Source organism: Lepidothrix coronata, unplaced genomic scaffold, assembly GCF_001604755.1.
Source record: "Lepidothrix coronata isolate B3197 unplaced genomic scaffold, Lepidothrix_coronata-1.0 Scaffold72, whole genome shotgun sequence".
Taxonomy (NCBI): Eukaryota; Metazoa; Chordata; class Aves; order Passeriformes; family Pipridae; genus Lepidothrix; species Lepidothrix coronata.
Window position 1 is genome coordinate 2,349,588 of NW_016690252.1, and position 24,927 is coordinate 2,374,514.

The 24,927-nt window shown below is 41.4% G+C and overlaps 1 protein-coding gene across 15 annotated transcripts in view; it reads right to left on the reverse strand.

Annotated features, from left to right (window-relative positions):
• CELF4 (CUGBP, Elav-like family member 4) overlaps positions 1 to 24,927 on the reverse strand; it is a 703,503-nt gene that overhangs the window by 21,460 nt on the left and 657,116 nt on the right. For all 15 annotated transcript variants that reach the window (XR_001875510.1, XM_017819033.1, XM_017819034.1 and 12 more), the window contains one exon: positions 3,784 to 3,950. Coding sequence is in view for 14 of the 15 variants with exons in the window: in XM_017819033.1 (XP_017674522.1) it covers positions 3,823 to 3,950 (128 nt within the window). In the remaining variant the exon portion in view is untranslated. The remainder of the gene's footprint in view (positions 1 to 3,783; positions 3,951 to 24,927) is intronic.

The window sequence follows — 24,927 nt, forward strand, 5'->3', positions numbered from 1 at the left end:
GCTGTGACCTATGCAGTTTTCTGGGCAGCATTATCCTACCGTGGATAATACTGACTGAGAATGGATGGGGCACCACAACGAGCTCCCAGACCCAGTGCAGAGGGCTGGAATTGAACTGATCACATCTGCTCCCATGGGGAGGAACAGAGGAGAGCTCTCCTCTCTGCCTGTCCCAGCAGTGCTCCCTGGCACTGGCCGTGCAGAGGGCTCACACACAGCCCCAGACACTGCAAGTTGTACCTGAAACTTTGTTCACAGCACAGGGTACTGAAGGGCTCCTAGGAATGGCCACCCAAGGGAGATGTGGATTTCAGGTTGTTTTTTTCTTAATTATTTTGTGCATTTTCTATATGAAAGACACACAAAATGCCTCTGAATCTTTGCCTTCTAGTCCTGAGGGGGGATTGGTAATAGAATATATTGATTCTGGCAGAGTTGCCTCAAATGATCCTCCTCTCTTTTGCTTTCTCCCAGCCCACCCTTTCTCTACCCCCTCCCTCCCCTCCCACCCTCCCTTTTGCCTTCCCACAACCACCTCTTTAATTAGAAAGAAAAAAGAGAACAGAGGCAGCCATTTTGGAAACATTTTGCCATCTAAATTCTTCAGAGCTTTGCTTGCTGCAGCTTATCTGCCACATCACAGACACCCTTTCAGTGTTTGACAGCAACTTTAGAGCACTTGCAATGAAAACAAAGGAGTTCAAATCACTGTGGCCTAGACTGCTTGTGTCCCAAAAGGGAGATTTTTACTTTTTTTTTTAAAGAAGTGCATCCAGAATTAAAATTGAGTGAAGATCTTTCTCTCTAAGTTAGGAAATAAGTAGTCTGGTGAATTACATCAAACTGGGTGCAACTTTTTGTTGTTTTTGTTGTTGTTGGCATCTTCTTATTTTGAAAGGAATTCAATAAAACGAGGTCCTTCCTTAAAAAAACCCGAATTAAAAAGTTTCTTGAAGCACATGAGTAATTGCCCTGATGTCAATATGGTTATACACATGCTTCAAATTGGAATTAAAGACCCTGAAGAGCTGCGGCAAAAGTAAAGATAGATAAAAAACCATACTGGAATTATTGTGTTTCTATCAGTTAAAGGAAGTTGCAAATCAAACCCCCATGGGGGTACAGCAACACTGTGCTGAGCCAGGAACAACTGACCTATCTCTGAGTCAGGCTTAGCAACTGAGTGCTTAGCAAGTGCTGACAGCTATTGCCCAGCCCTGGTGGGAAGCTGACTTGTGAACACCATGAGTAAGAGCACTGTCTGCTTTTAAGGTGCTGGTATCGATGTTTCCAAGCACTGGAAAGCAGATGAGCTGAAGGAAGAGCTGGGTTTAAGCCCTTCTGATATTTTGGGTACCCTTGCTGTCACCAAGTGTTCTCTCCAGTCTAATGGAGTAAGGTACTCCCTGTGCTAAACAAAATCCTTCCCTGGGATATGCTCCTGCAATGTCCTCCTGGGGCCACAAGCACTCAGGCAATTCCCTTTGTTAGGTGCAAAAATACATACACAAAACCTTTTTCTCCTTTTCTAAAAGCCAGGTACAGCTCCTGCAAAGGTCTCGCCAAGGTGTGAGTATACAAGAGAATAAGGACCTCTGGGACACATTTACTCCATTTTGGCAGGGTCTCTAAAAAACTCTCCTGTAAGCCAAGTATGGAAGTGACACGGTGGTAACAACTGAATGATTTTGCAAAGCATTAAAACCAAAATAAAAGCCAGGAAGGCTAAAGGACTTCCTACTTAGAGGCAATACTTCAAGACTCTTCTGCTTTGTAGAAGCAAAGGAAAGGGAAAAAACTCTCTAAGGGAGACATATGGAATTTTATTACCATTTTACCTACTCAGACCTTTTTATATAATTTGTTGGGGAAAAAAATAACGCAAACAACAAATCTCAGTCCTACTAGTGAGTAATCCTTTTACAGGAAAACAAGCTGAGACCTCAGCATCAGCCTGATCATGTAGAAGAGCACTTCATAATGATCCATGATAATAAGAATACCATAGACTTATGCTGATAAATCTTTAACAGCACAGGTGTCCACAGCCCTGTGTCTTCTTACACACTTAAAAAACAACCATATCCTCAGTGATCACAGCTATGCTATGATATAAAACTATTTCTTGGTGCCTAACTAGGGACACCTTTGTGTTCCTTGATCCCTTTGCAGGTGCTACTGAAAACCTTCCTGACAAAGACAGTCCTTGCTTTAACAAAATCGCATGCATGCATCTCCCGCTCTCCCCCAGCAAAGCCTGCAGTACAAAGCCAGTGTGATGAAGCAAAAAGCGTTTGGATATGGAAACATATTTTGGTTTCAAGCTTCCAAGAGGCCTTTTCATAAGCAAGGAAAAGAAAAGAGGTATTCGAAGAGGGAATATGCATTGTCAGTTATCTTCATATGGTCACATATAAAGGAGAGTCTAAACTACGGACCTGTTTCTTGCACATGCACCTGATATGTTTATTGGAAGGTTTCTTAATCTCTTTTACGTTGTCTTCAGTGCAGCACCTCTTTCAAAAACATTTTGATCCCATTCCTTAATTCCCTGGGAACAGGGTACTGCTCTGAAGACTGGAAAAATACATTTTTCAAAGATATTAGAGATACCAGTGAAAAATTAAACCACTCCATTTTTTTTTGGAAAGTTAAAGATAGGGATTTCCTGACTGTCTTAGATGAGTCAAAAAGGGCCTGAATCAAAATCACGGAATCTTAGACATTGCAGCTAAAATGGCATAGAAAGGTCACCTAACCCATCTCTTTATCACTAATACAAAGTGCTTGCTACAGCTTAGGGCCTTCCTAGGTGCTGCGTTTATCTGGTGTGGAACTGTTTTAACAATAGGGATACTTCCTGTCTCTGCAAACAAAAAAATTAGGGGTCAATATTTCTGTTTCTCAAAGAATTATCTAATGGAAGAGCCAGCCAGTGGTGGAAAATATTTCCACTTTTGGAAATATCTCCATTTTTGTTATTGGTGATAGGTTGGGATTCCAACCTGCTGCTTCTGATACTTTTGATGCTTTTACATGTATTATAAGTTCCCTTGGAGCATCAAGCTGGCTTCTTTCCAGCAACACATAGTACATGAGTCTAACAGTGAGACCCTAGGTCCTCGCTTGAGCTACACTTCCTTGGCTTTGGTTGGGTTTTATCTACACACAGAAATTTAAAACAACTCAGGAAGAAGTGAACATGGATCCCTCTATTAATTTCTTGGGTTTGGGAAGAAATAAATTAGGAGTTATTTGGTTGTTAGGGAGACGTATTTACATTAAGTTATTATGCTGGGATGAAATTGGATACAGACTTTACCGCATGAAGAATGAAGAATGCTTTGAAACGTTTGCAACACAGAGCTATTGAGACAGACACTGTCCCAGTCCAGTCACCTGGGATTAAACCGCAGCCCAGTCCCACCTCTCAACTGCAGATTTTCTTCAGGCACTAAAAATGCTCTCTTTGGCTGAGCAAGGAGAATTAGCACAGTTGCTGACCCTCCTCTAGTGACCAGAAACACTTTCTAGAGATGCAGGATGCCGCTGGGGTGAGGAACTTGGCTCATCCCTTGTTAAGCATCCTTCCACCTCTTTTTCTACAGACATACACACACAAACAGTCCCTAGTTTATGTGTGGGTGTGTGTCTGTGCAGAGTGGCTCTAGTCAGAGTGAAAAAGGCAGAAACTAGAGAGTCACAGAACTGTATATTTCTGAGGGTCTACAACACAGAGAGACGCTACAACTGTAGCTGACACCCTTTTCCCCATGCAGTTACCTGTGCTAGTGCTTTGTATCCAGTGGTTCCTACAACTCTTCAGTAGGGACGATTAGCATCCTTTGGCCTCTTCAGCTGCACCTTCAGCCTCTTCATGCCGATCTGGAATCCATTCATGGCCTGGATAGCAGCTTGGGCACTGGCAGGATTGTCAAAACTCACAAAACCTGTCAAAACATGAGGCAAGGCAGGGGGCTTAATGAGCTGAAGGGTGCCAAGGCACGTACATGCAACGACCACTGAGAATGAACATGGGGAGGGGTGTGAGGGCTCTGAGAGGGGGGAAGTGAGCAGGTAGGAGGGTGGGCGGGTGGTCAGGAGAGTGAGGAGAGGATGGTTGCCAATGTGGGACAAAGGATAGGAGGGGTTGTTACAGATCAGTGTCCCAGGACACAGTGCCTGGTCTGAGTGCTAGTTTGAACACAAGACTATGTGAAGCACAGGGATCCAAATGTTGGTGCCACTGAACCAGCACACACAAAATTTGGGTCACCTTTGAGCTGGGAGTCAGCAGATGTAACGCATGGTCTCAAGGCACTCTGTCTCACTCTCTTTCCCTCTATTATGATTGGGGTAAGCCTCTAGACCCTTCTTAACTTGCCAGCATAAATTTTCCTTTGCCTTCCAATCTTAACGATGAGGGGAATCTGATATACCTACTGTTACTTCCTTATTATGACAATATAAGTAAAATGTGAATTTAATAAGTTCTCCATTATGATATTCATTGGCATGAATAGTTTGATTGTTGGCCAGCTAAGCAATATAAAGACCTTTAATAACTGGCAATTTCTTCAGACTTTATGTTGACTCTGCAGTTGAGAGAGATGAACACTAGTACCTTCCTAACATGGTTTCCCTAAGTAGTTTCCTACTTTACCAGCAAATCATCCAATCAACCACAGAGCATATCCAGCAGTAGAAACTACAGTGACTGAATGTTGTATCTATGGGCCACTTAAAATGACATTCTTTGTCTCAATGGAAGACTAGTTCTCTGGCAATCTGATAGGTCAGAAACACCGAGGATGCAATGCATCTAATGAATTTAGCCCAGGAAGGGTTTTTGGTGTGGGTTGATTTTTTTTTTAATGTTAGATCTAAAAAAAAAAGCCTAATTTGTTCGTTCTGTGTATGACTGTAGCTGGAGTGACCATGGGTCTGAGACATTAGTGAGGCAGGGCGTCATCACACTGTACAAGAATTGCCTCTGCTATCTTTGCCAGAAATGTCCCTGTGTGCCAACAACATTTCTGAGCACAAACCCTGGGTGAGACTAGCCCGGACCAGCCTGCACTCCAGACAAAGCCATCTGCTTACCCACCCCTGCAAGGCTCTGGCAGCACAAACCAGTCCTAGGAACCTAGTGTCTCTCAATAGACAGCCTGAAGTGAAGAGGCAGTTTCTGAGCCCCTCAAAAAGCTAATGCTGAGCGTTTGCTGCCAGGTATACACCTGCTCCTGACAACAGCACCAGGCCTGGCTTACAGCCTTGGGCTGTACTGTGAATGCATTCAGCAGCACCTCCTCCCTGGTCCAGTTCCTCCTTGAAAACAAGTCTCACAGGGTGGCTTCCATTTGAAAATGACAGAGCTGCATATGGAAGGGCACCTTCTCACTCCTGGATTCCAGCTGTGCCTTTGGCTGATAATGTAACTTCATGACAGGTCTTAGACTCCAAGTGAGATAGCTCAGGTGTACTGAGTATGGCACATGTGGTTTTACAAGGGAGGCACATGGAATAAACAGACATCCCTCTTTGTCCTCCCCTCTTGAAGCCAAGGCTCCAAGTAACTGGCTGTCCACGCAGTTTTCCTGCCAACCACCTGGATGAGGGGGTACCAACATGGCAGCTCAGAAGATGTCATAAAAAGTACTGCTCAAGCCTCACAGCAATCATCAATTCCTAGGCAGAAAACTGGAGAGTAATGAGCTGGGGTATTATTCAATAGCAGTGGATGTGCTCTTGCAATCACTTATTAGCCAGTAAGTGCCTGGTAATGTTCCCAGTTCGCATCTGACTAGTTGAATAATCTATTAGTCAACAAAGTCCTATGATTCAATTTCAGTGAAAGAATAAACTAAACACCTCCTGATTTCACCCAGTTCATTCAGACTCCCTTGAGAGTGCTTTAGCTGATCTCCAGCTTTAAATATGTTGTCTACATACCTCATATCTTTGAATATAGAATGTAGTGAAAGCCATTTCTTTTTAAGATCATGTTTGGATTGCTAATATTCGTGACCAACAGACATCAGCTGCATCAGTAGACTAAAACTGTGCCGAGGAAGTTCAGAGAAATGGGAACCTAATAATCTGTGCTGCTGAATTTTTTGACTTGTGCTTAACTCCAAAGAATTCCTAGACAAAGCCTGAGTATTAGCACAGAACAGAGGCTGTTTTCAGAAGTTAACTTGGATGTGGCCATGATACTCTTAGTGAGAAAATTTAATAATTTGGGCGTGGGCCATTTTGTGCCAGCTGTTCCCAGTGCTAGGGGAAAGTGCCAGGTATGTTTACTGCACTAATATATATGTAGTGATCAAATACCAAAACCGAGTTGGCTGCAGCTGAATAATTGCTTGGATCGTGTCTTTAGAGAACCTACCTTGTCTGGGAACTTTAATTTCTACTCTTGTATCTACTCCTGTTTTAACATCCCTCCTACTGACTAGATTGTGCCTACATGTTCATCCACTTGTGAACAGAACACCTTAGGACCCTACAATAATCAGTGGAGATCTAGTCAGTGGAGTGTAGAACAATATTTCTCTCTTTTTTCAGGGTACTCTTAGCTGTGCTGAAATGAATCAAGTCCCACTTGGCTGTGTGTCAGGGACCAGTGCTGGCTGCAATGAAGGCAGGCACCTTAGCTTAAATCAAGGTACCTCTGTTGTAGGATTTACCTGGTTCCATAACTAGGAGTGATATCTCAAGGTAAGATGTTGTTAACTGCCTAGTGCTTGGGTGAGGCACTCCCCAAAGTGATGTTAATCAAACTCCAGAAATGTTGCCCAGTATGACAGGCTATTTGTTTACTTTTGCCATGACTAGACCTTAGTGGGATGACAAGCCCTGGTGCTGAGATGCTCATATAGTCATACCTCTGCAAGAACCTCGCTGTGAGATAAGCTCACAAAGCTACACTAGTTTTTATCACCACTTTGCTTTTGAAATGGAATTCTAACCCATTTCCTCATTCTATGCAAAGCTGTAAATAATGCCGCATTTTAACAAATGGGACTAATAAGAGAGATCAGAAGTGCATTTGCTCACTATATTTCATTTAGACCAGATAATGAAGCTGGGAGTTGTACTCTGATTTTGGTATTAGTTGCCTGCAGATTTGGACCAGAATTTTTCTCCTTGGTTGTTCTGATATCCACTGACGCAATATAAAAATCTCCTCCTGATAGAGGAGATGAGATGGGAGGCCTGGTGAAAGAGAAGAAGGGCAAATGCTAATAACTGTGCACTTTCCTTGTGAGCACATTCTAGAGACAGAGCTAATTCCTCTAACTTCTTTTCACTGTTTTAATTTTTAGGGAGTCTGACACACTCAGAAGTTGCTGGTCCATCCAACTCTCCTGCTTCCTGTTATTTATGTGGAGTTGTGCTTCATATCGTTGAAGGTATTTAGATTAACTAACTCCAAAGAGAGGATGGCTTATTCTGAGAGTTGAGATGGCACAATTATAGGGGATAGGCAGATAATGGGTATATTCCTTTCTTTTCTCAGGTCAAATACTTACTGGCAGATTTGACTTTTTTTGTTGTTATATTGGCACTATTGCCAGTTAAGCATCTAGGTTTCTTCTCATCTATATCAGCAGGGTTAATGGTGCTATGAGAGATTTAAACATGTATGACTGGGAACAGAATGTGTGTACTGGGAGAACAACTTAAATACTTGTTTCCTGAATGGCTTTAATGTTTGAGTCCATGGGCTCAAAGCATAATGGTAGTACTGCACCTGCTATCTGTGTTTTTAACACCACCCCTGCATTGTCATCTACACTCTTGAAGGACAAAAAAGAAAGGGAGAGGTTAAAAAGCTTGAAGCTCTTTCTGTGCATCATTTAATTAATAATCAGAGAAATATATGTTCTGATCTGAAGATGGTTGGTAGGAGGACAGCATTTTGTGATAAATCTATTTTATGGGGGGGATGTTGGTGTTTTTTCTTTTCTTCCTCGTCCCCCCTAACCCCTCCCCCAGTCCCAGGGATTATCTAAAAAGGCTGTCCTAATAAATGATTTATCAAAGCACCAAAGGAGGGAGAAAGCTGCTAGGATGGCAACTAAGGGCATCTAAACTTTCTGATTCTGCACAACTTCTTCCAGGAAGGTAGTGATGTTGAAGTGCATGACTTCTCCTGGCCTGCTCTTTTCCTGAAGGACTATATAAACTATTAGGAGACAGAAACTGGGGTAGCATCTTCAAATTGTTTTATTTTGTCCCCCTTTCCTCCATAGGAAGTTCTGTTGGTGAAGCTTGCAGAGGGAGCTTTATGCCTTTCTCATGACATCAGCATGATCACCAATGGCTTTATGTAAGATATTACTTAAGGGCTGTTTTTCTGTTCTAATCATCTGGGATGATAAAGGAGGGAATGCACAGTTTACCTCAGAGTACATTTGAAGACTATTTTGGAATTGTAACCTTTTAGTTCACAGTGAGTATTGTCTTTGCATGTCCATGAATTATTTTGTGCACTAAGTGCAGTCCTGAACGAGCCCATCGTTATGTTCCTGTGGATCCTTAATTGGTTTTTCTGAGTTTTCTGTTTCTCTTTGCATCCAGCAAGAAGAATTAGTGGTTAACGTGCAAAACAGCCTTTTGATGTTACCAGGCTGGAATAATATATTGTCTCTCTTCAGTTGAAGCTTTCCTCTGGATGGAGCTCAATGCTTGGTAACTACGCTGAGCATCCCCTAAATCAGGAGTCACGACCACGAATGAGGTGCAGATGCAAGCTTTTAATCCAAACCCCTGAACTCAGGGCAGATGGTCCTACAGCAGGTCCATTCATGTAACTAGGCTGCCTTCAGGCAATGGAAAGGAGAAGAAGGACCTCAAAAACCCAAATGTTTAACTTGTCTTAAAGCTAAGAAGAGTGTTTTAATCTATGTTCCAGATACTTTCTACCATCTCAGAGATGCAGTTTGTGAGAGATTGCAACAGAGACAAGTAGGGATTGGTGCTTACTAGCTTTTTTAGGCCAGATATAGGGGTTTTTTTTGTTTGTTCTGGTTCTGGCTGTCAGAGTATTTGTCTGACTGCCATGAAAGATCTTTCTTGGTATTTCTTGTTTATTCAGTTACAAAAGTCATTAGCTAAGGAGAGAATTTTGTTCTTCTGAATGTTTTCCCCTTGACATTCAACCCATATTTTTCTTACTGGAGGGAAATAAGAATAACAGAAGAGCAAGAATCTGCTGCTCAGTCTGTGGAAGGCATATTCCGATACAGTGAAAGAGAAGAAATGCCATGCAAGTGGCCTGGGCACTAGCACTGGAGAAGTCCATGTCTCTTGCTTCCCTTGTGTCCAAAATGCTTCTACCCAGGCTATAAGAAGAAACCTTGGCCAGACTAGAGCCATAAAATCATAGAATACCCTGAGCTGAAAGGGACCCACAAGGATCACTGAGCCCAGCTCCCAGCCCTACACAGGACAGCCTCATGAAGCACACCATGTGTCTGAGAGCATACTAAAATGGAAGAAGCTACAGAAAGCACTGACAATTGATTAGATCAAAGTCCTTGCTCTCCTGTCCTTCCCTCAAGCATTCGAGTGAGTAATTAAGGAATTAGTTATTGATATAATTGATTATTAATATAGCTGTCCTTTTAGTGCATGGCTTCCTTGCTTTTGCTACTGATCAGTGATGGGTGAGATCTAGGAACAGCAGGGAGGCATTTTTGGCTGTGAAGGCAGCAATAAGGTGCTCACAGCAGAGCAGTGTTTCTGTGAGAATGATGCTGGGGACGAGCTCCTGTCCTTCTCCCCCATCAGGACCTGGCCACCCACTCCTCAGAACTTCCCTGCTACTTCAGTCCATTTCAGCCTTACAACTGCTCAGTTTGCTTTTCTCTGTGTTTATTAGTCTTATCAAAGAATGGAGGTTTTGCTTTAATTGCCTTGCAAGGTCTTTACCTTGCTGTGTTCTTTACACAATGTACTAGCTGCTGTCTTGCAATTTTTTAGTGCTGTAGAGAATTTCAGGATACAATCTGTATGTAAGTAGCTCTATAATGTATATGTGCATTGGAAGGTATTGTATTGTAAGGTGATTTATGGGTACTGGAATACTCAATAAAGGAGTACGTCTGCAGATCAAGGGCATAGCACTTCAGCTGTTTTCCAGTGTCTAATAGGGTTGGATGACTTTTTGGAATATTTAACCTTCCCCTGATGTTTAATCATGTCCAAGAGGGATCTGTCTATCCAGTTATCCATCCTATCCATCCATCCATTTATTTTTTTAATGTATGAACAGTCAGTAACTGACGACTATGCTAAACAACTACTATAAAATATTTCACATCTGCAGGATGAGATAATTGAAAACTCAGAATATTCGAAGAATTGGCTCAGAAATTTGCTGAACCACTAATGTTCATTTTAGAAATTTATGGAATATTAGAAAACCTTCAAAGTGTTCCAGGAAAAAAATTCTGATATTAATTTTTAAGGATGTAAACTAGATGACCTGGTAAACCTAGTTAAATTTTCATAAGTCTGAGAAAAATTATCAGAACTTTGATATGAGATAATATGACAAAGAATTTAAAGATATACAATTAGTACCAATCATCATGGTTTCATGGAAAATAGCATCTGTCAAATGAAACTGATTGCATGAAATTGCAAGTTTAGTGAATAAAGTAAGTTATCATAAAGTGTACTTAAACTTTACTGGAGAATTTGAGAGACTCCTTCTTTACAAAAAGTGAAATTAGCCCAGAAATGAGAACACTAAAAAAATCGTGAATTATGATAAACAAAATTGCAGAGATTCTAGTAGGTTCCTTCACCAGTGTGCTGAAATCTCTGTGCTATTCAGCTTCTCTAATATTACCTGGAAGACATTTGAAGTAATTACTGGTAAAATTGGCCTATCATATAAAAACAGTGAAATAATGACAGAGGTAAGTCATGTTGACGTGGGTCACTGCATGGGCTGGACTCAGGTAGAGAGTTCCATTTTAATCCAATCAAATGCAAAATTAAGTATCCACAGGAAAAAGCAAGTGGGTCACTCATCAAAAGAGGAAATCTTCATTAGAAAACAGTGCTTCTCAAGAGAAGATGAGTGTTGTGATAACTGCCAAATTCATGAGCTCTCAGGATTGTGCTGAAATACTCAAAGTCCCAGGACAAGGTAATGTTACCTCTCAGCATGGCTCAGGAAAGGTTTTTACTGGAATTCTGCATTTTCTGTTCTAGTGATTTCTCTACTAAACAAATAAGTTTTAATAATTATTCTGGACTAGAAGAATAATTCTAGGTCTGAAAGAGTAATGGGAGTGGCCATAGTTTATTGAAGAGAAGGTTAAAGTCTTCTGACCATAGGCTATAAATAATACCTAATAAAACATATGGGGGGTTTAGAATAGGTAAAAAAAAGAAGAGCTTGATGATTTCTTCTAGATGGAAGCAGACATTTGACAAATCTGAAGTGGAAATAAGACATTGAGTCTGCATTTTTTAAATAGTGAAGGTAATGAACTATTTTGGAAACATCTTGTTTAGCAGTAGGGTATAGCACCTATCACATGAAATATTGATCGAGAGATTTTCTAAAAAGAATGCTATGACTCAAGCAGAAGGTTTTACCCTGTCACATGAGCTCAGGAATCTGGCATATGTTATTTCAGAGTTCAGTTCGAAGGATGAGAACAGTCCCTTCTGATACTGCATATCTGTCTGTCTGTCTGTTGTTCATTTTGCATTTCAGATATTTAGAAAATCAGTTCTTGCCTACTAATCTGGCATGGATTGAGGTAACAGTCATGATAGAGGTGACAATTGATGTTAATGCCTTATAATAAATGGCCCCAAAGTGTGGGCTGCAGACCACTGAGACAGCTGACTGGTACTCGTTCTTCATCTTGCTTCCAGCTGAGAGAAACTGAACAGATGGGAAGGGGAGATTAAATGAAGAGTGAAAGTAGATGGCATGATTAACTTTCTCTAAAGGTCACAACACCCAATGCAGAAGGTAGCTTGAAATACACAAGCATTTTCTTTATGTCACCTTCCCATCTTCCTGTGTATGAAACTACCTCCATACATCGAGTCAGTGTGAGCTGGAGTGTGCGGGGAAGTTGGTCTCTGTTTTTGTTCATTGTCTGCTGGACGCTCTCCAGAGAGTACCTCTGTCTGGAGAGGTACAGAGAAACAGTATCTTCTCTGAAGAAAGTAGAGTGCTACAGATGCTGACCCTGAATATGATCCTTAAGATCAAGGACTTTTCTTCCTATGAGTCTTCATTTTCGCAATCTATATGGTGTTAGGTTATTTTTCATAGCAAAATTACTGTCATGACTCACATTGAAAACACAAGGTTAGGATTCAAGATTAGATTAGAATTTTGACAATTTAAAGTACTGCATGGTCAGATCAGATTAAGGTTCAAACTGAAAGAGGGGAAATTCAGATCAGATATATGAAAGAAATTCTTTACTATAAGGGTGATAAGGTCTAGTAGAAGGTGTCCTTGCCCATGGCAGGGGGGTTGGAATGAGATGATCTTTAAGGTCCAACCTAAATAATTCTATGATTTGGTGTTGGTTTTGGCTCATGCATACATCTGGGCACATGATCAGGATCAACTTTTTCCAAAAAGATGAAAAGAAGTAAAAATCTGATATAGAAAACCGCAACAGATCTCATCATAAGGATGGAGCTAACGTTAAAACTCTTTTTCCTGTAAACAGAACTTGTCTAAAGGATGAGCAATTGCTTGTCTGATGCTATGGACTGTGGTCTACCCATTCTTATAAGTAGAAGTTGAAGTTATCCAATAAATTGATGGAAGAAGTGAAGGATTCAGACTTCAGCCGTTCTTTGGAGTCCCCATTAATCAAATACTGGACCAATACACACACGTGTCTGCTGTGGACAAAGACCTTTGTGGTTCTTCTGTAAGAAATATAATGTTCCAGCCCAGGTGATGATGATTATTTTTCTCACAAGGAACAAAGTAGCCAGTGACGAACTACCCATAGATGAGTAAATAGTATTTGTTGCCTTTTTGAATGATGAGTAGAACTGAAGCAATTTCCTAACTGCTTTCAGAAATGACTGGAACTCTTCTTGACTTGCTTTCTGAGTCTTCTTGTAAACATTTGATGGCATGATGTGTCAATACAACGTTTATGGGGAAAATACATGTTTGGAAAAAGCAGGTGAACTTTTGAGGAGATGTTCTTCTCCAATGGAAAATTAGAGACAAAGAATTAGTTTAATGTAGGTTTTACACATTAAATGCTATTTTTACATTTGTTTTGTTGGAGTTTCTAATATAAACAAGTGAAAATAATTACTGAAGCTCCCACCAGCCATGTCACAATCTATTTCTCATCTTAATCTAATTTCTTTTCTCCCAGGTTTTCTCTTGGATCCTACCTAATTTGTGACTTTTGATACAGAAGCCATGTATGAACACTGCAGCTACTGAAATCGCCAGTCATCCTTCTTGGTCTATAAGAGACAAGTGTCATAAAAGGTGACCTTTTTTTTGAAAATATTTTGTTGCAGTGAAGAAAATTCCTTCCTGGACTCATCAAAATAAAAAACCCAAACCCCCAAACACCCAAACAAACCAGGAAATCCTACCAAAAAGGTATACTGTGAACTGTACTAGTGACTATTTTTGTAAGTTCTCTCATGTCCCAGAAACTCCCTGAAATAAATCCATTCTTGATGCATCAATGCATAGAATCTCCCCATCTTGCTCTTGTTGACCATTACTTAGATGGACAACTAACCACCTCTTCCCTCCGTGTTGTTAACACCTGATACCTCATTATGGGTAGTTTGGGGCGACTCGATAAAAAGACCTGAAACTTCTCTGGTGGGACAGTCTGGAAGTTTCTGTTCAGAAGCCAGAAGTGATGATGAACAGTTTTTGGCCAGAATTTTCAAACCAATATTTTACTTTCTGTGGAGGCGACTGTGTGAAAACCAGCTAACAGAACTAAAAGTGAACTCAAAGGAAAAAAACCTCCTCGTATGCAGTGAGTCACTGGGAAGGGAAAGGAAAGAAAAACATCTCTTAATATTGTGAACTTGCACTGACCTATGCTGGGTAGCAAGAGGGGGAGGGAAAGAGTTGTACAGCTAAGTTTTAAACTGGAAGATAATATCTCTTCTAGATCCAACTAGCTGTAACATCTGTGGTCCTTTCAGTGTTAATGTAAGATCTCCATGTTTTCAACTACCCACAGTGGACAAGGAAACGATCATCTGGCTTCTTTTTTCAACAACATCAATGGGAATGAAACACCATCATATTATAGTATAGCTGCTGATAGATTCCTGTGGTTTGCCAGCAGAGAATCCACCATTAATGGTCTTCAAAAGAGTATCCTGAATCCTAGAGATCTCAGTGAAAACCCACCTGCAGTTCCTCAGAAGAGTTACATTCAGTCTGAGGGACTTGAATCATATCACAGGTTGACTAAATCTTGATCTAGTTCTGTCTTCTGGGGCACCTGCCCAATGATCTGTCTGAGCTCTTGATTCACCCTTGGGTAGGAGATGGGAAAATAAGCTTGTGTATTAATTAGTGAAATAGGAGGAAAGAATTATTGCTTGAAAATATGTTTATGGAAATGCCTTTGAATAGACAAATTGAAGACCTGAGAAAGGCATGATGTTTATTGATAATCAGGACAGGAATCTTAGTTTGAAGAGATGGGGAAAAATATGAGTCACCCCTAAAAAAAGAAGTCGCTCTTGCACTGAATTAAAAAATCCAGTAGCAAAAATTCTCTTATAAATATTTTTGAAAGCCTAGTAACACAATAATCCTTCTGGCATCTGTTCAGCCATGTCAGAAGAGACACAATGACCAGGCTTTACAATTTCTGGAAATCCTTCTAGGGAATGATTTTAAAGGGTCGGTAGAGACCTGTCTTTAGAAAAGTCATCTAATTTCACCTTTACATGGTCAGAACACAATCAAATTTGTAGGTCATGTTGTCAAAACGGGAAAAATCTGTTGCCTATGAAGTCGCCAAAGACAGCAACCCCTCTTAGATGTTAGATGCACCTCCTCCCTTTTAGAACAGTAAAGATGCTTGGCTAAATATCAAGGGCACTGAAGTTCAACTGGTGAAAGTGGTATGGTCCTTATGGGTCCCTTCTAACTTGAGACATTCTAGGATTCATAGTCGTGCACACTGGTAGAATGAGAGATGGCATATAAATGGAAACAACTGGGGTTCAGACTGAATACAAGGAGAAACTTTTCAGCTTGAAGGCCAGCAAACATTGGAGCAGGTTGCCCAGATTCAAACCACTTGTTCAGCAATTTTCGTTGGTTTTAATAACTTGTATCTGCAGTTTGTTATTGCAGAAATATATATCTAGTATATATATATGGTGCACATACTTGTACATATGTGATATGACAGATCAACACTGTGGAGAGAGAAGAGCTGATACTGAATTTTTGGGGTGATTTGAGAAAGATGATATCAGAAATGGTTAAGAAAATGATACCTGTTTTTATGGGGATCTGCAAGTTGTTACCTTGCTGACAGTCTTTGAATATGTCAATGTATATTATTTGAAGACACTAATCTTGTCTGGAGATCTTTTTGATTTTGGTTTACTTACTTGAAAATGGAAGATATCACATGCGCCCATACATTTAAACAATGATAAGGTTTCAAAATGAAGCACTCGAGTTAGAAATGCATGAAATTATGTTACCTATAAAATTTTAATTCTGTATTGTTTTGTGTATGCATAAAGGCATTGCTTCTAACCACACATTTCTGTATTTTTCTCTTTCATGGCATCCTTGTTTTAATTACTGTCGAGAATGAATAACATAACAGGGTGAGAAAATGGCAATGTATCAGACTCATTATTGCGAGTGTTGGAATGTAGACAGTAAATAAGGCAGGGAAAGGATAGTTTTGTAGTTGTACAACCAGATGCTGCCTTGGAAAACTAGGATTTTTCCCTATTTCTGCCATGACATCCCATTTATGCTGGGTATATCATATATCACAAAATTCCTTTAATGAGATCTCCTAAACTGTTTTTTTACTATTAAGCAAAACAGAGCAGGCTCTGAGTGCCAGTGGTATACTGTGGCTTGAATCTGCATCACTTAACTCCCTTTTCTCTCAAAAGAGGGTGGCCAAGAGACAGTCATTGCTTAGTCATGCCCAAACAACGTCCAGCCGTGAGTTGTCATGGCCCAAGTCAAGACAATGGTGTTTAAAAGAAGTTAAAAATACATGTATAATTATGGCATAGCATTTGAGCAGATACGTGAGGCCTCTTTAGTTTGCCAGTGAAGACGAAGCTCTACTGTGTGTTCTTCTTTTCTTGGTGCTTGGTGCATGACCTGAGGTTTCACTGGCAGAAGGGCTGCTGCCTGTACCTGTATCTGAAGCAAACATAAACACAGCATGCCCTGCACTGTGCTAAATACTTAGAGAAAACAAGCAAACAGACTGACCAGGCTTGTGGCATCTCAGATTAGGAATCCAAGATTAACAAATGGTCTTGGATATCTTTCCCTGCCTTGTGAGCCCCTTGGTGAAATGAAGACACCATGAGTGCTGTCATAATGCTGTTACTTAGCTCTGTGGATCTTTCAAGTGCTCTGCTGGGAAGGGCCTTAAGAAAAGAGATGAGGAAATAATAATAAATTCACATTCATAGCAGGGTTTGAATATCTTGTGGAAGGAAGGCCTGAGGCCAAGCACAGGGATCTATTGAAAAGATGCTCAGTGACTATCTAGCCAACAGACTTCAAGACGCTGAAGCACAGTCCTGTGCAGTGGATAAGAAAGGATGGATAGATAGCTATAGAGAAGTTGAAGATAGATATATGTGCATAGGATGGTTGGATGGTTGGATAGACTGATAGAGACTCATCCACTCTACAGCTTGAATTTGACCTGCATCAGAGAGATCTTGGGAAAACAAAAAATAAATCAGATATAATATGTAGACAAAATACTATAGTGGGTCTGCAGTTTCACAAGAGTAGGATGTGTTGAATCTGCACTCTGCAAATCCATGACTTTGAGTTCAGAAATGGGCTTGCCCCCTGGAGGGGTCATTATTATGACTTCTGAACAAAAGCTTGTGACCATAATGAAAGCAACACTAAACTCCCTCCTCTGGCATTTCCAAACCTGAGGGTGTTTGCATGTGAAACTATAATATCCTTGGAGCATGTGTAGGACCAGCTGTACACAATTCAATTTCATCTACTCTATCTAATGTCATAGAGTTTTTAGAAGAGGTGGCTGCAGATTCCACTCTGTGCAGACACACAAGAGCCCAGCTGGGTTCTTCTCCCGTGCTGATGCATTGATTTGAAGCTCAGAACATTAAGCTTTTAAACTATTTTGAAAGGTCTGGGTTTTTTTTTTTTATTTTTCTTTCCTCTCTTTACTTTCTTCTGGTGTTAACTCTTGACATTGGTCATTTGTATTAGCCACATAGTGAACATTTTCCCCTTTGAAGGTCATTAAAGAGCTAGCCACAATGACCCTGCAGTAATGAATTCCTCCATCTAATTACCTCAGGAGTGAGAACATCTAAAATTGTTGTGTAAGTGTGCATATCAGTAGGTATGCACCTATCCATAACTTAAAAAAAAATTCTGGATAGACTTTATCACTTGTGGGAAGAGATGGATAGAACAGTGATAGACACATGGACAGTCAGATAAACAGAAGACGGATTCTGCTAACACATCCTTGTCTAATAAATTGTTGAGCTACAAAAGAAAGCAGAAGTCCCTGTGTACAATGTATAGATTTTCTTTAATGTGAGTTATTGGGAAAAGACAGAGCTGTCCCTTTAACTGGAGAACTGCAAACAGCTGTTCCTTATGCATACATGCTTGCTTGGTCTGAAAGTTTTGGTAAGTCAGTGCATAACTGACAGTTAGATTTATCTCCCCAATAAGCAATCAACATTATAATAAAGGAAAAATGCTTTCAGTGCACCTTTGAGAGTGCATCAGAAATTAATCTAAACATCAAATTAATTATAGTTTGTAAATGAATAGTGGCTCACAGCCCTAATACTTCTCCCGCTCCTCCTCCTCCCCCTAAAGCCTCCCCCAACCAACTGCAATGGTTGGAGGTGCTGTGCAGTAAGCTTGATGAACAGCTCCTTCTCTTTCTTACTCACAAAACTCTTCCCCTTATCAGCTGGAAAGGAGTTCCATCCTTACTTTGCAGACCTGAAGTCTCAGAGCCTGGCTGCTTTGGAGTATAAGAGAGAGAGTAGCTAGCAAATATTAAACTTTTGTGCCTCCTTCCCCTTTCCTCTGGGAGCTCAAAGCACACCAACGACGTCCTCCTCCCCCTGGATCAGTTTCCACTAAGCTGGACACCTCATGATCTTCTCCTTGGCTGTCTGCCTGTGCCAGGTCCTTCAGAATGGAGAGGACCACAACAAACTAGTGCTGATCTGAACCAAAACATACCAGGGGTCTGGGATGTTTAATGTGCCTGGAAAATTGTTTTGGTATTGTCTTGGCTCAGGCATTCAAATTAGTGGCTTCTTCCATTGCATTCTGAGCTTTGATCTACAGGCTGTACCTATATGAGAATGACCATCTGAGATTTTCCAAGGACCTGAAACAAAATGTATTGCCACTAGATCGTGAAAAGTAAAGAAGAGAGCCTAATTCTATGAGCTAAAGAGAGAAAGAATCAGGTAGAGACTTTCCTGAGGAAATTTGAAATCAGTTTAACTGTAAAAAAAATAAATTTCATCATAGTACTTGTAACAGCAGCAAACAGAGCTATACCTCTCTCTCAAGTCCTTTCTAATAATGCATCTATCTGGTAAGAATTTCTGTTTATCAAAAGAAGAGTCAGAAAAAAAAAACCCCAAACCTCTGATTTGATAAATAACTCTCTTCATCTATGCATCCTAAAACGCTGTGCAAAGGAGTCAGCGTACTGCTACACGAAGAGGAACCCAAGCAACACTGCTAGGTTGACCCGTGATCAGCTATATGGGGTAGGAACATGCAACTGGAATTTCTTTCCCTTACAACACCTTATTCCTGCACCTGCTCATTTCTCTGGATGAACCCGAGGAGAATTGTTGGCTTTTTTTTTTTTTAATATTTTTTTATTAAATGAGAAAGTGCCACATTTGGCAGGGCATATTGGAGGCACATTGTCAGCAGGTGCTGAACAATATTTTTCTAATGTACCTCTGGGTCCCTTGTTCCACTCCTATGTCTTATGGAGTGCTGCCAATGCACTTTAGACCTAATATGCAATGCCCCTGGTCCCAGGGCCCTGCATAGCTTTGTCAGTGTCCTAGTCTCTTGATGCGTCTTTCTTCTTTTTGTTTCAGCTTCCAGATTGAAACCCTGTAGATCATCATGACCTGCCTGCTGCCTTGCATCTCCCAGTTCACCTTTTTACCACCACACTGCAGCATTTAACTGCCACAGCATGTTTTTAATAACATGATACAAGCTCTACCCATCCCTCAGCCCTTCTCCTGAGCTTCGCCCCCTCCTGTGTTCAGTTCTCATGTCTCACTGCTTTTCTCACTTTTAATCTCTCTCCTTTGTCTCTTCAGTTTCTCTTCATAAGCTAGGAGGAGTTTAGTAGGTAATAGAAATATTTAACAGCAAACTTAATTAACTGTTATGACTCTCATCAAGTGATGTTATTTTCTCTATTTTGGCATCTTCAGAGAAGATTGGATGCTTTTCCAAATGAGGTGGCCCATTAGTAACTTTCAACTTTCCTGCAGAGCCTGCAGAAATTTGGAATGAAACTAGATGTTCATGTTGTAAGAGGAGTCAAACAAGATATTTCCTTTATGACATGTAAATCTATGGTCCTAAGAAGCCCTTGTATTTTGTAGTCAAATCTAGAATGCTCCTTGCTTTGTTTATTGTGGGACATTTCAAAAAGGGGTGGGACATCCCTTCTGCTGATGGGAAAGTGCGCCTGGAGTGCACAGAAAAGGAGGAAAACATCTGGCGGTTGTGGTTGCTTACACCTGGGGTGTCAGAGCATGTCGAGCTGAGTGGAGGGAAAACAGAGTGTCTCTCTGGGCGTAAGGCAGGTTGTTGACATCCTTCTGGAGTCATTGGCCCATGGAGAAGAGCTGAAGCTGCCACGCCACTGGGTATGGGAAACAGGCGCATGCCAAGGAGACATGTGGGGAACATAGAGCAGAACTGGCCTGTCAGTGTCTACTGTTCAATGGTGTGCAAAAAGCTGGCAGATCCAGGTGCTTATTGCTTTCTGAAAGAGGTGACTTGAGGAATGAATTTCCAAGTGTTCCGGTAAAGCAATTCCTCCAGCTTTAATTTATCTACATCTTATTTGACACTTTGGGATAACCATTTGACCTCTTCTGCTCCATCCATGTTCTCGTTTTTCTAATTTCTGTCATGCCTTTCTAATTAATATTTCCCAAACCTATCTTTTTCTCTCTCTTCTCTGTTAAGAAATTTTTCTAGAAGATGTCTGTCTCTGTATTTCACTAATTTAATGTCTTCAAATACTTTCTTAAAATGTGTCTTATGGGACAGCAGTAAGTGATCCCAGGCTGTATTGTTGCATCACCCTATGACAGAGGTAGAGTTAGCCATGTGTGGGCATGGTGAAGAATAGCTCTTCTCAGATTGCTTTCTTGTCTTAGCAGCCTTAATAGTGTCATTTTTTACTGGAGTTTTCTTTAATCCTTGTACACAAACTGCTCACATTTAAACTATCTGCATAACTGAGAGGAAAATTATCACCAGAAACATTGAGACCAGCACAAAGGTGTTTTTCACATCCTCTGACATTTAGCATACCTACACACAGAACAACCTACACGCGTGTAGTGGGAAGGTAGGAGACCCAGTGCAATCTCTGCCTTGTGCAGAGACAAGCTCTGGGGTCCTGCAGATGTTGACATTCAGGCTGTGTGTACACTGTACCTCCATGCAAGACTTCCTGGACCAGCCTACTGTGAGAATGGGAGTCACTGTCTTCAAGGAATATCCGACTCAGTGTAATTTTTCCCTGAGTGAGACAATGATATCTGCTGTGGCACTGCTATTTCAGTGGGAATAGACAGCACGGCTCAGCAGGAGAAATATGTTGGCTGCAAAAGGGGTGCATGTACCAGCTGGGCATTGAGTGAAGGGCTAGTGAGAGAGGTGAGAGAAGGGCAGAACATCGAAGAGCTGTGAAGGTGAAATCAGTAAATCTGAATACAAGAATGTGGACAAGGCAGAGCCTGAGGAGAGACCCAAGGAGATGCTGATATGGTTGGTGTGATGGAGGCTCAGGCCATGGGGATAGACAGGGTGTTGTTGAAAGGAAAAGAGAAGCGTGGTCTGCACTTGGCCATGTTACAGCTGCATCAGGGTAGGGGTGGAGGGAAAATAAAAGCCAGAGGTTGAAAAAATTGTAAGAGAAAGTGAAGGATTTGGATCTAGCCTGGATTTGTGCAGTAGAAGAAAAGTCAAAGGGAAAGAAGCCTTCCAGTTTAAATGACTTTTTTTCAGTGAGAAGTCAGGGTGGTTTCTCAGGCAATCTTACACACTACAGCAGGCAGTCCCACTATGGAAAAGCACAGACATATTTTAAGCACTTTCACATTTTATATGTGATATCAGTGTTTTTTTATACATTATATTGGTGTTTTATATATGATATTGATGTTTGCTGTTTGCCTCTGAACTGGGGAAGTCAAAGGCTTCCTGACCAGGCATGGTTTCTTTAGCACATGCAGGTTCTAGTGGTTCTCTGCAGGGTCATGGACTCCAGAAACCAGGAGAAAGGCTTGTGGCTGATCTCACCTTCTTTCTAATTTGCCCACAATTGCCCATCCTGCCAGTATTCACCAAAGGAGATAAATTTGTACTTGAAATGCAGGGGAGAATTCAGAGCCAAATAATAAGGAATAAAATCATAGAATGACAGAATCGTAGAATGGTTTGGGTTGGAAGGGACCTTAAAGATCATCTCATTCCAACCCCCCTGCTGTGAGCAAGACACCTTCCACTAGACCAGGTTGCTCAAAGTCCCACCCAGCCTGCCCTTGAACACTTCCAGGGGTGGGGCAGCCAGTTTCCCTGGGCAACCAACCTACGCCAGTGCCTCATCACCCTCATAGCCAAGAATTTCTTCTGACTATCTAAGCTAAATCTCTCCTCTTTCATTTTAAAGCCATTCCTCCTTGTTCTATCACTAAATATTCTTTTCAAAATCCATCTCCAGCTCTCTTGTATCTCCTTTAGATACTGGAAGGTGCAATAAAGTTTCCCCAGTGTCTTCTATTCTCTAGGCTGACCAATCCCAACTCTCTCCATAGGAGAGGTGCTTCAGCCCCTGATAATCATTGTGGCCCTCCAAAATTCTATTTTGACATGCTGCTCTACTGACTCATTCAGTTTGGGCAAGCTGCTTACAGGTAGTTCAACAGTGAGGTGAAAGCAAAAAATGAAGTTTTTTCTATTCCTATGGAAAAAAAATGGTGATATTTTTCTTCATAGAGTTTTTTAAGTTTGTCTAAAGCAGGACTTCTTGACAATTTCTCGACAACCTGGGGCTAGACTCTGTTACAGCAATTTATTTGGGATCTGCATAGCAGATATATTTTAAAAGGTCATATAATGGTGGAATATCTTTCTGGGGCCAGACAGAATTGTCCCCCCAGGCTAGCAGTTGGAGAGCTTTAGCTGGGTTAAAAAAAAAGTGAAACAGAATGCAAATGCTACGTTCTTACATGTTGAGTTTTGGGAAATGTTTAAGCAGAAAAGGAAGGAGTTTTCTTACTTTCAAAGTTAATAAAATGCCTTTTATTCCTTTAGGAAAAAGTAATTTATTTTTTAATTTAAATTTACTTCCTGAACAAAAATTTACAATCAGTGCCAGCTTCAGCAGACTTAGCAAAAACAAATGAAAGGCTTGATTTTCTGTACCTCCCCTTTACATTTTTACATTGCTTTAAAGCAGGATGAGGGGTTTTGAAAAGCATCATGACATACCTGTGATAATTGGATACCTGTGCTTCTACTATTTCTATCCTTCTGGAGTTGGTGCACATGGCAGCATAGACAACATGTTTGTCTGAGACCAACCATCACAGCAGGCACTCAGCTCTATGGGTAATTAAGTTAAATGTAAAGAAAACCGAGGCTTGACACCTGGGACCCAAAACTGAACTAACTCGGGTTTTTGTGTCTCAGAAGATAATATAAGGTGACAAAGATCCACTAGCAATCTCTAATTCCTTCTTTTGCTGGCCTGTGAGCTTGAGCCGACACTTCCAAAGGGCACCTTCTTATTTCAGGCTTCAATATCCCACAGTTAGTTTTGGAGTTTACTTCATCCAACAAGCTGATGTTTAGTCTTTCCCAATGAGACTCAATATTAAGAAAAATTTCTGCTAAGATCCCTCAATTCCTGCTCACTTATCAACCTTGATCTCGCAGTACCTTGGGAACAGCAATAAATGCAGCCCCAAAACCCTGCCCCACAAACTGGGTATGTGTGGCTATCCTCATGAAGTCTTGTAGTCATCAGCCTTTGAGCTGAGCTGGGATAAGGATAATACCTGTCCAGCAGAAGACGTTCTGTCTTTCTGCATTCAGCTCCCACCTCGTTTCTCCATATACCTTCGGTCTTCCCACTTGTCAATATGTGGAGAACCAGGCTCAGTATTCCTCTAAATATTGATGACAATTTCACTGCCAAAAGTCCTTTTCTAATCTGTGGATCTCCTTGGAGCATTAGTTTTCGATGTCACCTGGATCTTTGGTGGTCTATTTATCTTGTTATGAGCTCTTATATGGTAGGAGCTCTATAAAGCAGGTGGGCTCTGGAGACAACAGGGCTAATTCATAGTTTTGAATTCTAATTTGAATTTTCCAACTGCCTCTACACACGAAACTTTTTGTCCTTCATTCCTCCGGTGCTTGAGCGTGCAGCAACCCAATGACTCCTGATGAAGGGGAGCTCTGTGTCCCTCTCATCAGGGGTCAGGGCTCCTTCAAACAGAGGGGAAAATATCCTATTCAGAACCTCTATGGATGTGCAGGAGGAACTGTGCATAGAGAAAGGGCACAAAACTCTTGAAGTACTGTCTGACATGCACCATAGCTAGCAGGGGATGAGGTAAGAGTTTTGGGAGGTGGGCTGTTCAGGTGGGGAAAGGGGAAGGCAGTATGGAAGGGAAGCATAGTGTGGAGATTGAGAGTGGCTGTAAAATCAAATGAAACTCCAATGAGTCTTAACTCTGGAAGTTTGCCTGAGAGACAGAGTCCAGATTAGCTGCAAGTAACAGGAAAAGAAAAGCAATAGTTTGTTCTGTTGCACTTCTCAGGGAAGGTCTGCAAAGAGTGCAGGATGGCAGAGAAATTACAGATCCCAGTGGTGGGCACATGGATGGGGGAGATACCCTGTCCACCAGGTGGGATGGGATCAAATGTGACAGGGTCCCCATTCTGCTGCACTGCAACAAGTGAATGTTTGCAAACAGCAGTATACCACTGAAACCCCATGCACACATTACCCCATGGCTCTTGGCTGGCTGAGCCCACCCTCAGGGTATTCCTGCTTGCTGCCCCACAGGCAGCTCAGTCTGTGCTCTTTTCCTGCTCCAGCTGACGAGGTTGAGCCAGTGATGAGGCCAGAGCTATGTGATCCTGGTGCAGCTTTCAAACCCAGCCTCTAGCACAGCCTGTCAGCGAGGCACAGGGTTACCTTGGTCTATCTGTATCTGCTGGGTTGCTGCCTTGGGTCCAGTGGGCTCAGAGCACGTCTTACTGTGATCCTTCAAGCAGCCATCCTTCCCTCCCATCCCATCCCCTCGCTTCGCCTCGCCTTGCCTCCCCTCCCCTCCTCTCTCCCACTCCCCTCCCCTCCCCTCCTCTCTCCCACTCCCCTCCTTTCCCCT